At 38.7% G+C, this 15455-nt stretch overlaps 1 protein-coding gene, 1 non-coding gene and 1 pseudogene across 2 annotated transcripts; all 3 read left to right on the plus strand.

The window, feature by feature from the left end:
* Positions 1-1459: 1459 nt before the first annotated feature.
* On the plus strand, positions 1460-1566 carry LOC113000311 (small nucleolar RNA R71). Its single transcript, XR_003265601.1, has one exon. It is a non-coding gene; the product is annotated as a small nucleolar RNA R71 (small nucleolar RNA).
* A 4107-nt stretch (positions 1567-5673) lies between these two features.
* Positions 5674-6225, plus strand: LOC113000142 (uncharacterized; annotated as a pseudogene).
* LOC100812326 (serine/threonine-protein phosphatase PP2A-2 catalytic subunit) lies at positions 5927-15196 on the plus strand. The gene is made up of 6 exons (XM_003551948.5): positions 5927-7559; positions 11564-11678; positions 13611-13719; positions 13797-13874; positions 14276-14467; positions 14734-15196. Exons 1-6 carry the CDS (start codon positions 7307-7309, stop codon positions 14905-14907), a joined length of 921 nt encoding a protein of 306 aa, XP_003551996.1. The 5' UTR covers positions 5927-7306; the 3' UTR covers positions 14908-15196.
* The last annotated feature ends 259 nt before the right edge of the window (positions 15197-15455 follow it).

A 15455-nucleotide genomic window follows, 5' to 3' on the forward strand; every position in this document is an offset into this window, starting at 1 on the left:
ATTAGCTAAATGAATTACCACATCAGTTGACTGCAAGGGACCTAGAGATAGAGAATTAAAAATCGACAGAGGCATAACACTAACAGAGGCTCCTAAATCTAGCATGGCATTGTCAAACTTACTATTCCCTATAATACAAGGTATGCTGAATGTACCTAGATCTTTGCATTTTTCAGGAATTTGAGGAACAGATTTACCAATCAATGCGGAGACATTTCTGCCCATGCTAATTCGTTCACTTCCTTTAAGCTTCCGCTTATTAGTGCACAGCTCCTTCAAGAATTTGGCATATCTTGGAATTTGCTTTATTGCATCCAACAGAGGTATGTTTACCTCTACTTTTCTAAACGTTTCCAAGATCTCTTTCTCTGCCTCTTCCATTTTTTTGTTGGAAACTGCTCTTGGAGGGAATGGAAGAGGGGGAATGTGCTGCTTCTGCAAATCAGAATTACCTGTGGAAGAAGATTCACCTGCACAGAAATTGTTAGGTAGATTTTTGTCATCACCTTTTTCTGGAATAGAGTGAAGTTTGGCAGGTTCATTTGCAGATGAGGAAGGTGCTACGGGTTGAGGTCCTTGACACTGCTTTCCCGACCTCAATGAAATGGCACTGACATTTTTGGGGTTTTGGACAGCTTGAGAAGGCAGCTTGTCAAAATTCTGGGACTGTTGTTGATTTAATTGAGTAGCTAATTGTCCCATCTGATTGGTTAAGCTCTAAATGGAGGCTCTGGTCTCTTGCTGAAACTGCATGTTCTGCATAGTCATTTGCCTCACAAGTTCTTCGAGGGAAGGTTGTGGAGGGGCCTCAACTGTTGGCTGTTTCTGGGGTTGTTGCTGTTGTTGGATTGGTGGAGGAATGTATGGTCTGCTTGGGCCAGCAGCATTTTGGAAGGAAGGAGCAGGCTGCTGTTGTTGTTGCTGAGGGCTGGACCATCTGAGGTTAGGGTGATTCCTCCATCCAGGGTTGTATTTGTTGCTGGAAAGGTCATAATTGCTCTGCTGTGGTTGATTTTGCTGCTGAGGTTGAGGAGGTCTATTGTAAATATTTGTAGCATAAGCTTCAGGCTGCTCAATTGCTCCAGGTTGCTGCATGGAAGGGCAAAGGTCTGTATGGTGGTCAGCAGAGGAGCACAAACCACAAACCCTTGCGACAGGTACAGATTTCTGATTCAAGGCCAGCTGGGTTACCAAGTTGACCAACGCATCCAGTTTGCCTTCAAGCTTCTTAGTTTCAGATGATGCAGATGGGTTTGTAGCTACCTCATGCACTCCTCTAATGACTATGGCATCATTTCTGGCGCTAAACTGCTGGGAGTTGGAGGCCATCTTCTCAATTAAATTTCTGGCTTCAGCAGGAGTCATGTCTCCAAGGGCTCCACCACTGGCAGCATCTATCATACTTCTCTCCATATTACTGAGTCCTTCATAAAAATATTGGAGAAGAAGTTGTTCTGAAATCTGATGGTGGGGGCAACTGGCACATAGTTTCTTAAATCTCTCCCAGTACTCATACAGGCTCTCTCCACTGAGTTGTCTAATACCTGAGATATCCTTCCTGATGGTTGTGGTCCTGGAAGCAGGGAAATTTTTTTCTAAGAATACTCTCTTAAGGTCATCCCAGCTCGTGATGGACCTTGGAGCAAGGTAATACAGCCAGTCCTTTGCCACTCCCTCTAATGAATGAGGAAAAGCCTTCAGAAATATGTGATCCTCTTGGACATCTGGGGGTTTCATGGTGGAGCAGACAATGTGAAATTCTTTCAAATGTTTGTGCGGGTCTTCACCTGCAAGGCCATGAAACTTTGGAAGCAAATGAATCAGTCCAATCTTAAGAACATATGGGACATCCTCATCAGGGTATTGGATGCACAAGCTTTCATAGGTGAAATCAGGTGCAGCCATTTCCCTTAGAGTCCTCTCACGAGGTGGAGGTTGTGCCATGTTCTCAGAATGTGCAAAATCAGAATGCTCAGAATCAGAATGCTCAAAATTATAATGCTCAAGATCAGGATGTTCAAAATCACCAATAACAGAATGCACAGATTCACCAGTTATGGAATGCTCAGAATGATCAAAAGGTATAAAATGATGCCTAACTAATCTATGAAATGTCCTATCTATCTCAGGATCAAAGGGTTGTAAGTCAGATGGATTGCCTCTAGTCATACACTACATTCAGCATGCACACAACTAGTTGCCTTGTCATGTAAATAAAGGTGTAGGTTTGAACTACAGCTACCCTCAAATGATATCCAAATGACTTGAAATTTTGTGAGCAACCTTATAAAATGATGAGAAGATAGCACAAAAAATTTCAGACAAAAATTCAAATTCTAACTATGAAAGCTAAAATTGGTAGGTTAAGAAAAATAAGTGAATAAAACTTGAAAAATAAAAAACTTTTGACAGAATCACTTTTTTTTGGACGATGGAGACCTCAGCCGGCCTACGGTGAGCTGCCACGGCGTAGGAAATTTTTTTCTACCCCAAATGCATATATAATAATTACGATTCTGATAACCGGAGCAAAAGTTATGGCCGTTTGAAGTTTTGACAAACACAAAATTTGCTAGTTTTTTGGAACTTTCAAATCTGACCAAACTAAAGGCTCTAGCTATTTTTCCCACAAAATATGGATTAAAAGAAGTTACCACAAAAAAATTCAGCCAAAAATAACAACCCTAGCTACTAAAACAAAAAATCCCAATTAATTCAGCATGGGTGGTCGCTAAAATCCGTCTCTAATTGATTTCTACTACTACTCTGTTTTTCCGCAAGCTGATTTCTACTACTACTCTGTTTTCAAGCACAATCTTCACAGCAAAACACCCAAGACTGAAACAGGGGAAACGCTTAATGGTAAAACTGAAACAGAACACACATTAAACAAAATACCAGGACACTAATCAACACTAACCCACATACTAACACAATACTAACAATTAAACATAAAACACGAAAGGATTAAACACACAACACTAGCTAGCTATTATGAACCTTTGGACACTGCTCCCCGGCAAAGGCGCCAAATTTGATCGAGGTTGTACCCGAATCAAATAAACATGAAAATGCAGTAACTAGGAAGTGATCCTAGGTCGTTTCCCAACGAGCAGTGACAAGCCAAATGTTCATAATATACTTGCAGTAACAGTAACGATGGGGGGGGGGGGGGGTTTGGTTGTTTGGTAATTAAAGAGCAGAACAAATAAAATGGAATACGAAACTACTAATATTAAAAACGGGTTGTTTCCTCTGATTCAGAAGCCACTCTCTTATCCTGGGTTATGGAGAATTCGTCCCTAACAGTCAACCACTTAATCCAACCCTATTTCAATTTACTAAGCGAAAATCAACTTAGGGTTTTCAATACGTGATTAGGCACCACATACACCAGTTAGCCCTTCGTCCATTAAGCATGAACGCAAGTTAGGCTCAAAGGCAATTAATCGAACACGAAGCGTGCACTGATTAATATTCACGAAATTGGGATAACTAGTGAAGGGAAAACTGCCAGGAAACCACATTACAAATGAAACCTCAAAGAGAGTTGGGCTTCGTCCTCAAAAGGAAACAACACCAGAAAATCTAGCCTTCCATGGATTCAAACAGAAAACGCAAATGAAACATGAAGCAGAAACGTAAATGAACAAGAACGTAAATGAACAGAAACGTAAATGAACAGAAACGTAAATGAAAGTAGAAGAAGAAGCAAGAATGAACTCGTAATTAGAAGCAGAAAACGGAAATTTGCATTAAGAACGAAAACTGTAACAAGGGCACAGAAAAACGTGAAAACCTAAAACCAAAGCTCTAAATAATGAAAATAGCATAGCAGAATAGAATGCCCTGCACGAATCCCAAGGCAGCTATTTAAAAAGAGTCACTCAAAGTCACTGGGCCCTATTACAATACTCTGGCCCAAAACGAAATAAACACTGAACAACATAAAATAAAATTGCGAAATTTCCTAATTAGAAATTAACTAAGGTAAGCGCTGCTTTATTTGCCCTCTTCAAGTCCACAACCAAAATCCGGATTAAGCCCAATGTTTCATTAATTCCTGAAATTAGATTAAAAACATCAAATTAGCTAAATGAGCCCAAATAATAAAACTGCCTAATTAATTGACAATTAAGACCAATCAATAATTAAAATGGTGCAAAAAGGGTTTAGAAAATAGAAGAAAATGATGGCACATCAGTGGATGCTTGTATTCGTGCTTAGCACACGTTGCTCGCTTAGTGCGGGTGTCTATATTCACGCTTAACGCATCTCTTCCTCGCTTAACGTCAGTGCTTGTTTTTGCGCTGAGCGCGTCTTGGGCTGGGCCTTTTTTCAGCTTTTTGCTATTTTCTTCATCTTTTAGCCTTTTAGTCCCTCCTTTTCAAATGTGCAAGCCATGAATAGGAAAAACATCAATTCATAACAATTAAGCATGAATAACTGCTAAATAATCATTTTTAAAGATATTTTCATTGTATTTTCACAATAAAAAGCAACTCATATTTAGCAGTTATTAGGGCGTGTGACACCCCCTTTGGATATATGACACGACCCATGTGATGACAATTGAATAACTCATTTTCCCGCCAAAAACATGGTATAAAGGCACCAAATGTTGGTATGATAACTAAATCTGATCCCATTATTCCACCTTAAACTCTTATAAACATGAGTGTCAGAGTCTATGTAGGCACCCCAATGCCACCGTGTGATCACCTCATCAGCGTCGTGCTCCACCAGCAAAGGAATAGCCATTGTGATCCAATTCTAACTCAAGAATTCTCCGTAAACCGGATCTCTTCCACTTGAATCGAACAAAATGTATTTTTAACTATATCATTTTAAAATTATTTTTAAATTTCTAGGCTAAATTTATATATATACGATGACTATTATGAGAGTTACCATCTTATATGAGAATGAAAATAGTCAATTTTAACCATTAGATTAAAATTGAAGGCTTATATTAAAAATAATTCTAAATTCAAATAAAAACCTCATGTAATCACAAAATTTCTAAAAGATTCATCAAACAGAAAATCAAATATATAATTTATCACGTCCAAATATATATAAAACCTATCATCACCATTATGATCACCAATCAATCACCACCACCACCATTGTCATGATCACTATCGGGCGTTGCCACCCAACATGATTGTTGTTATCGTTGTTGCCCCTGTCGTCGCGACGAGAACAACAATGACAAGAGTCATGTTGATGACAATGTGTGGTGGTCATGGTAGGAGTAGCGGCGGTGACATCAATTATGATGGTCATGGTGGTGGTTATTGTGGCGATGATGCTCATGATAGTGGTGGTGGTCATGATGGTGATGATGGGTTTGAGATATTTAAAAATATGATTATTAATTTTTTTAAAGATTTATTAGTTATATGAGATTTTTATTTGAATTTAAAATATTTTTAATCTAAACCTTTCATTTTAATCTAATGGTTGAATTAAAAGTTCTCATTCTCGTATAAGATGTCAATTCTCATGTGTGTGTGTGTGTGTGTGTGTGTGTGTGTGTGTGTGTGTGTGTGTGTGTGGGTCAACATTTGTTACCCATTCTCACCAATTCAAAAAAGAAAAAAAAAAGTCCATTCTCTTTTGTTTCCTTCTCTTCTTTCTTCCATTGAGATTTTTCTCTAAAGAGAAAAAATGGCCAGAGCTTCTAGAAAATCAAGAAGCGTAGTAATTGGATCCTTTTCCTCCACCCCTAGATTCTGCAACTCTCACTCTCCATCATCTTCTTCTTCATTAGCTTTCGCCTTTTGCACCTCTAGCTTCACCTCTCGCTCTTCCACCTTCTTTCATCCCTCTTCCTCTCTGATACGTGTCAACCTCTACAGTTCCTCCATTCAATTCTCCCTTGATCGTTCAATTTCTCCGAATCAGTTCATCTCAGTTGCACTATGAATCAACGCCTCAAGGCATAACAGTAGCTCGCATCATCAGTGGGTGCAGACCTGCATGTGCTCACCTACGACACACCCTGGCTTCTTTCACTGCAGTTTCCACAGAAGAGCCGCACGTCTACATCATACTCGCTGCACCACCTCAGCATGCACAAATCTGCGATGACAAACTCGCTCATGAGAATTTGACATCAAAGGAGATGTCATGAAGTGAGCTCCCACTACCTTGATTCGATCTTCCTCACACAAGCATAGAAGGTGAGGGGACTTTCACTACAGATGGAGGCGACAATAGATCCAACATAAATGGTTTGAGATCTAATGGATGCACGAATGATTTTGAAATCCAAATGAAAACTAATTATGTGCTTCATCTTTGTGTTTGCGTGTATTTTTGTGTATATAATACAAAACTTATATTATTCAATTGCAGCCATTGTTGGCCATTCTTGGAGCTTATGAACCTAATTTCATGGAAAACAATTTTGATTAAAATTGTAAAATATTCAACTAATCCTCAATTAGAATTCAAAACTATAAGTCAAACTTTTGTTTAGATTAGGGGAGAAGAAGTAGCCATCTGATTTAAACGGTTAGATTTTTTCATGATATAAAAGAAGGATATTTCAAGTTTCATGACAAATTAGTGCTTTAAAATTTCTAATGATATTTTAGTTCATCCAAGTTAGTAGGATACACAACAAAATTTTGACCGTCAAATACATTCAACAATGACATGCAAGTCTAACTATTGTTTAATAGAGAAAATAACGGTGTGACGAATTTATCATATTTTTTGCAAATTAAGGAGTAAAATTTTATTTTTCTATAATTCAAGGACCTCAGTATCAACGCATTACAAATTAAAAAACCAAATTGGAATTTACCCTAGAAAACTTCATTTTCTTGTCATTTATTATGGATTTGAATTTCTTTTTCATTTTTCTATTTGTTCTCCGGCTGGCAAGGATCCTGACCCTCAACCCCGCTCCTCTCTCACTCCCACAAATACAAATATTAAATTAACAATTAAATTATTATTTTTCATTTTTTTAGAAATATAAATGTTTTGTTTTTTTTTTTTATGTCTCTGTCTGACTGAGAAACACCAAGCCGAGGAGACGAAGAGACAAAGAAAAGGCACACACACCAGCCGTGGAAATGAATGAATGATTGAGAAACCAAATCAAACCACGCCAGCTTCAAAACGCTGCGTTTCACTCCCGTCCTCGCGTCGCTCCCAAACCCTAATCCTATCCGCGGCATTCCTCTGGTCGCCGTCGACACCGTCCCGGTCGCGCCAACCGCCGCAACCCGAAGAAACCGAATCGATCTGAGAGAAGGTGCGATCTCGGAGGTGGGAGCCAAACGAAACGATGCCGTCTCACGCGGATCTGGAGCGACAGATCGAGCAGCTGATGGACTGCAAGCCTCTGTCGGAGTCGGAGGTGAAGGCGCTGTGCGATCAAGCGAGGACGATTCTTGTGGAGGAGTGGAACGTGCAACCGGTTAAGTGCCCCGTCACCGTCTGCGGCGATATTCACGGCCAGTTCTACGATCTCATCGAGCTGTTTCGGATTGGAGGGAACGCTCCCGATACCAATTATCTCTTCATGGGTGATTATGTAGGTCAGTCATTCTTCTTCAATTCCATTTCTCCTTCTTTATGATCATTATTTATATCTCTTTTTAGTGGTTAGGGTTCTTAAATTTTATTTTTGTTTTGCTAAGAAGAGGGTTTTCTTTGGGGCAGGACCTCAATGTGTAATTTGGTTTCATAAATATTGAATGAAATTATGACCAGGTCGATAGCATGGTGTTGGTTTTTTTAAACGGATTCTTGGTTTTTAACTGTTAATGATGTCTGTGTGAATTAAATGAACCTTTTTGTTTCCGTGTTTGTGTTCCGTGTTGTGTCTGTGATGACTATGCTGAAGTCTAATAATAAGAACTTCGACTTTTGAGCTCGCTGAGGCTTGTTAGATGAAGAACTGTTTAGTAGAACTTGCTCCCTCCCTCCTGGGGAGATGACTTGCGTGCATGGGTGAGAGGGATTTTGCTTAGGGATGCTTTGAAATTGAAATTGTGGGTATTAGATCTTGTTATGGGAGTGTGGATGCTTTGACACTATAGGTGGCATGAGGAAATGAAGAATTGGTGAGAGTGAGATATAAATGTCAGCCCTAGATACGTAGTAAATTGTAACAATCTTGATTTTTGTGATTTTCTGTATAATTTTGTGTGTTGGAAGAAGTGATCCATGTAGCCAACCTCATCTAGTGAGATAAGCCTTTGTTGTTGTTAGAAGAAGTGAAACTTTATTCATCAAACTCTTGATGACTTGATGGACAAATAAAGTTGAAACTTGCATGAGCAGATTTTTCTAGGATATATATCTGTGAGGGGTGAAGCTCTGTGATGTCCAATATGTGTCTGAATTATTCATGAGATTTATTTATTTATTTACTTATTTAAATTGTTTAATGCCAATATTTTTTTTTGCTCAGCAAAAGTATAAGTAGTATTAATTGAGTACCAGGGGTACTAAGCTTACAAATATTGATGTCAAGCACTAGGTTCCAGATCAGACTTGCTGCAGTCTTGATAGGAACCCAAGCCTGAAATCAGAATTACATAATTTGAACACAACTGTAACATGATACTCCTACTCTAACTCCTAAAGGCTAATCGAAGATTGGTCGACCAATGGTTAAAGCTTGTCTCAAAATCCTTCTCTAAGTTACGAAGCCAAGTCCATAATAAAAATAGTGCATCATCCATGATTTTGTTAGCATTGAATATGTCGTTAGTCAAGATAATGTTGTTCCGCTGCTGCCAAATAGACCATGTCAACGCTAGCCACCAACACTTCCACCTGTTGACCTTTACAGCCTCAGCCACCCCAAATATATGTTGAAGGAAATGATGTTTTGGGTTTTGCGGGAGAGGACCCACGCAATTCACCCAAGACATCGATTCCCACCACAGCGGACTGATTTTGCTGCAATGAAAAAACGCATGACCTGTATTCTCCTCCAGATTACTGCAAAACACGCAACTCGTATCATTTAATTCCACCTGTCGTCTGTGAAGGTTTGCCCTTGTAGGTAGTCGATCTCTAAGTAACCTCCATGCGAAAGCTAATACTTTATTTGGTGCCTTTGTCTTCCATAGTTCTTCAAAAGCTGACAGCTCTGCCCCTTCTGCCGCAATCTCCCTCATCATGGTGTAAGCACTTCTTGCGGAATAATGGCCACTAGGATCTGCCACCCACAACCACTCATCTTTTCTGTGTGGCTAAATTTGCTTGCTGTCCACATCGTTTAGAAAAGCGACAACCATGCCTAACTCATTATCAAACAACGGTCTCCTCCAACTAAGCTCCCATTCCCATCCTATATCCTTACAAGCCCCCATCTGCTGAATGGTGTGATTTTGCTGACTAGAGATGAGGTACAACCTGGGATACTTTGCTGCTAATGATCTGTCTTCACCTATCCATTGATCCTCCCAAAACTTTATATGGTCACCACATCCAACCCTCCACTCTATACTCCTCGATAATGGCTCGCCATACTCCGGATGCTGTAATACCCTTTTTAAATCCCTCCACCAAATAGAATCATTGTTGGTTGTTGGTGCATCGCCCAAGCTCCTCCACCCGCCATATCTGGATTCCAAAACCCTGGTCCAAAGTGCTCCTTGCTGCTGAAATAGACTCCACTTCCACTTTGCAAGTAGTGCAATATTGAAAGTGTTTATATCCTTGATCCCCAACCCCCTTTCTCCTTTGGAAGGCACACGGTGTCCCATTTGACCCAGGCTATCTTGTGATGATCCGCATCACCTCCCCATAAGAATTTTCTCTGTAAGCAAACCAGCTTGTCTATCACCTTTTTAGGAACCCTGAAAAAAGAAAAGAAATATATAGGAATGGATGTTAAGACAGACTTTATGAGAGTCACTCTCCCCCCAAAAGAAATGTGTCTTTGCTTCCATCTCGCTAATTTTCTCTCACACTTGGCGATTAGAGGATCCCACATCAGACTTCTTCTTGGATTAGCTCCAATAGGGATGCCTAGATAGGTAAAAGGAAAGGACAGTAGGCTACAATTGAGGTAATTGGCTGCTTCAAGTTTCCACTGTTCTGACATACCAAATGCTCCAAAACTACTTTTTACAAAATTGATTTTGAGTCCCGATACAAGTTCAAAAGCCCTCAAGATTGCTTTGATGTTCATCATGGTAGCCTCCCCGAAGAATATTGTGTCATCTGCGTATTGGAGGAAATTAATGTCCACATTGTTTGAACCCACTGAAAATCCCCTATATAAATTACTCCCCACAGCTGTTCTTACTAGCCCATTTAAAGCTTCAGCGACGATATTAAATAACAAGGGTGCTAGTGGATCCCCTTGCCTTAGTCCTCTTTGCGGGATGAACTCCTGCGTGGGATTGCCATTCACCAGTATTGAAATAGAAGCAGACTTTAAGCATCCATCAATCCATCGAATCCATTTGTCACCGAATCCCATCCTTCTTAACATATACAGTAAAAAATTCCATGATACTGAGTCATAGGCCTTCTCATAGTCGACTTTAAAAACAATGCAAGGCTTCTGGCCTTTCCTTGCTTCATCGACTACCTCGTTTGCTATCACCGCACTATGAAGCAAATGTCTTCCTTCGATGAATGCGGATTGTCTTCCATCAATGATGGAAGGCATAACCTTCTTCAGACGATTGGCCAGTATCTTTGCCACTATCTTATAGATGCACCCTATCAGTGAAATAGGCCTGTAATCATTCAAAAGTTGTGGCTCCAGCACCTTCGGGAGGAGGGCTATAAATGATGCATTGGAACCTCTTGGAAAGCATTCGTTGACATGGAACTCATCTAAGAATCGGAGAACATCAGGTTTGATTAAATGTCAGAATCTTTTGATGAATTTAAAGTTAAGTCCGTCGGGCCCTGGGCTTTTCTCGCTTCCACATTCTCACACAGCGCTCTTCACCTCCTCTTCAGTAAAACGCGACAGTAACATCTCGTTTTGATGGTTGTCTATGGTGTGAAAGATTATGCTATCCAACCGAGTGGTTTCCCATACATGTCTTAACACATGAATTTTCAGTTTTCTCTTTCATGACTGTTTCAATCTTCTGATCTCTGCCTATCTGCCTATATCAACACAATGAATTGGCAAAGCATGTGTACCGAAATCTCATCTTTCACACCTTTCCAGATGATGGTTAATGAAGGAATGAGGTTGAAACTATTCCTCATTGTAGGAAATAGGCAATGATTTCTGCTGATAATGATTTATAGTTTCTATTTTGTTTCTAGTAATATTTAAGATGTTCTTAGTTTGTACTTTTTAGGATTGCAATCATATGTTTATCATGTTTATGATTTTTGTTTTCATGCACATCTATCTGTGCATCCTAGACATATTGCATACTACATTTTGGCAAGAATAGACATGTTGCCTTACACCTGTATTGTATCTTTGCATCATAGGTTTTACTTTTACATTGGTCATTATATTTCTTTCTTTTGTCACACTGCTTTTTTATGATTTTGAATGCCGGGATACTGCTGCCATTTCCTCATGATTATGACTTAATTCATGCAGATCGTGGATACTATTCAGTGGAGACTGTTACACTTTTGGTGGCTTTGAAAGTCCGTTATAGAGATAGAATCACAATTCTCAGGGGAAATCATGAAAGCCGTCAAATTACTCAAGTGTATGAACCATATCTTCAATGTTTCTCACACAACACCATCTCTTGATCCGCTGTCATTTATATATGTTAAGTTTTATCATTTTAAACTGAAGGTTTGATTGTATTCAGCCATAAGTGTCAATAGCGTTATAGTTGGATTGCATTGCAAAATAGTTCTTGGGTGCTATGGAAGTCAAATAGTGTTGTGATTTTGAATAGCAGCCAGTTCAGCTGCTATGACATTGAAATTGCTGTCATTTGCAGCTGGAGTGGGTGCAACTATGACTGGTTGCAAAGCCCTGTAATATTGTGTCACTGTCTCCTAGGGATATATAGGAGGTAATTTCAGGATGTTGCCCCCATTGTTGTTAAATAACAGTTACAGTGCTGCCATAACACTATAACATGGTGTTTTGTGATCGCTCTGCCACAAGCAATTTGTGAAGGGCGGCCTGCTATGGCAGTGCCATAGGCTGCAATGGCGTGTTTATATGGCGGGATTTTAGCCATCAGCCATCCGCCATTGATAACCTTGATTGTCCCCTCCCTCCCTCTTTCATTGAATCAGTGGTTTCAAATTAAGCCCCAAATTTCTCATACTTGCATGCATTCTCTCTTATGAACACCTACCTTTCTCCGGCGGCATTGCCCAGCTAGTAGTGACATACCCCAGGTTTATGTCCATCCCTGTCCTCTCTGCCATTTTGCCAGCTATCCCTGTTTTCACCCTCTAATTGTTCTCTTCTCTTTCCTTTCATTTTTTTGTTCTCTGCACTTATGGCTGTTTTGTGCTAATAATGAATGTCTTACTGTTAGATACTTTTTTTTAATATATATTTGAGCATATGTACATTTATACATTTATAGTATATACATCATTTAACTTGCATTTAAAATTTCACAGTAGTGGTCATCCCGCTATTTGCTATTCTGCTATAGCAGTTTTGGAGTAAGCAACTTCGCACCACTATCATCTAGGATTGATAACTATGTATTCAGCTTGAAATTTTGAGAATAGGTTGTGGGAGTTGCATGCAACCTCAATACCTCTAATCATTAGCTTCATTACCTAATGGAGCTTCAGTTGTTAGGGCACCAGCTTTCTAATGGGTGATTTCTAAGGGCTTAAGAGAAGTGTTGGTTTTGTAATGGCTTTAGGCTGTGTTTTTTTCTCTTTCTAGATTTGTTTTTCTCATCATTATTATGCTGACTGGGAATTTAGTTTTAGGACATTAAAAATTAGGATAATAAAATAATATATTTTTTGCTTTTAGCTATGTATCCAATGCTGAGTGCTGTTATAGACTTATGGTCGTTTTCACTGAATGAGTAGCATGATTGCTTTTGCTTGTATGGTTAGCTACTAAAATCAATTTCTCCCATTGTAGCACGTTTTCCAATGTGAACTTTGTGGTTGAAATTAATTTGGACACATCTCTCAATTACGTTCAGCATTTCAAAATCAATTTTATCAATCTTCAAAACTAGAAAAGTACTTTGTTGAGATGAACCTGGTACATGAATTCCTGGGTAACTAACTTCAAAAAGATACCCTTTAACTGTGAAACATTATAATAGCAACCCTGTAATTTGCATCTGAATGACACTTGTTAAAACCAAATCATCAATGATTTGACCAAACTTCAAATCAATTTTACCAATCTTCAAACCAAAAAGTACTTTGTTTCAGATGAACCTGGTACGTGAATTCCTTGGGGAAATAACTTTAAAAAGATACCCTTTAAACTGCAGAACATTATATAGCAAACTTGTAAGTTGCATCTGAATGACACTTGTTAAAACCAATTTATCAATGTTTTGACAGAAATGAAACAGGAAAAAATAGAAAATCTCTTTAAACACGATAAACAGGATAAAAAACCAATGTTTTTTTTAATTAAATAATGTTTTATTGCTGTGTCATTTGATCTATCCTTTACCTTCTGCTTTCAGGTATGGCTTCTATGATGAATGCTTGAGAAAATATGGAAATGCGAATGTCTGGAAATACTTTACAGACTTGTTTGATTATTTGCCTCTGACTGCCCTCATTGAGAGTCAGGTTTGAGTTAAATGTTGCAGAGTGGTTATCTGACTAATTTTATGCCGGCCTTTAACTTCTACCTCTGTGTATTGCAGATTTTCTGCTTGCATGGAGGTCTCTCACCTTCTTTGGATACACTGGATAACATCAGAGCATTGGATCGTATTCAAGAGGTTTGTGTGCAATTGCTATCATGAATGCACTGAATTGCCTTATGATCCATTTAATATGAACATTTTTATTTGGAGAATGATATCTTGAGCTTGATATACATCTGATGTTTAATATGGTTTGAGAAATATTTTACTTGATGTTGCAATTGTAGTTTGTATTATTGTTTTGCTCTGGAGATGTTTCATCTAGGTCCTACCATCATGACTGCTTCCTCTTCCTCTTTAGTTTAATAAAATATTTTAATATTTTATTGCTTATTGGCCTAGCCAGGTACACAAAGCTTTTAGGATATCTCATCTTATCCTACACGATAGAATGCTATTTCTTAACATTTGTATTGTCCAGATACCTTGTGATTATGTCACCTGGTTTGCCTAACAACTGTACTTGTATGTTACAGGTTCCACATGAAGGACCAATGTGTGATCTCTTGTGGTCTGACCCTGATGATCGCTGTGGATGGGGAATATCTCCACGTGGTGCAGGATACACATTTGGGCAGGATATAGCTGCTCAGTTTAATCATACCAATGGCCTCTCCCTGATATCGAGAGCACATCAGCTTGTTATGGAAGGATTCAATTGGTGCCAGGTGACTGACATAGCTATTTTCAATTAAGGAGTGCTAATAATATACTCTTTAACACTATTATTGGTTAAAATTTAGTAGAAATTACAAAATCATGAGTGATTTTGTGATTCTCAATAATTTTCAGCGAATAATGAAGAGTGAGTTTAAAAAAGTGTTAGAAAGTGTATTATTAGCATTTCTCTTTAAGCAATATAATAATCTTTTTCCATGTTGAGAACAACTTATATATTCTCTATCTAATGACTTCATTTTGATGACTCTTATAGGACAAGAATGTGGTGACTGTATTTAGTGCTCCAAATTACTGTTATCGATGTGGGAATATGGCTGCCATACTAGAAATAGGAGAGAATATGGATCAGAATTTTCTTCAGTTTGATCCAGCTCCCAGGCAAATTGAGCCTGACACCACACGCAAGACTCCAGATTATTTTTTGTAACTTCATTTATCTGCCTGTTTGTAGTTACTGCTTTCTGCCATTACTGTAGATGTGTCTTTAAGGAAAGGAGTTTTACTGTGTAAGTGGAGGGTGGTCATCAACATAATTCTTTCTTTTGGAGTTTACCTGTTGCTGCTGCCGCTGCCTTATCTGTACAAGAAACCAATAGAACTGACACATGACACCAATTGGGGTTGTTGTATATTTTTGGGAGGAAGCAGCATAACATGGTATATCTTTTCTGTAATCCTTTTTCTTTTCTTTAAATTAAATCTCAAGTTAAAGAGCAGATTTTTGAGTCCTGACAATGATGTCCTTTTGAGACTTTTGATGATGCCAAATGAAATTGCAGGTTTTCATTTTTCATGATTAAATTATATCATGGTAGAGGGGGGTTGAGTAGGGACGGTGCATTGAGACCTAATGATTAGGAACCTAAGGTTTTTTTTTTAGCCAATTCCCTGCGGTTATGCTGTTTCCCATTTCGTTGTTGAATTCCTTTTATGCTGAACTGAGGCTACAGGGTTTATCAAATTTATGATCGTATC

Source organism: Glycine max, chromosome 18 (assembly GCF_000004515.6).
Source record: "Glycine max cultivar Williams 82 chromosome 18, Glycine_max_v4.0, whole genome shotgun sequence".
Lineage (NCBI taxonomy): Eukaryota > Viridiplantae > Streptophyta > Magnoliopsida > Fabales > Fabaceae > Glycine > Glycine max.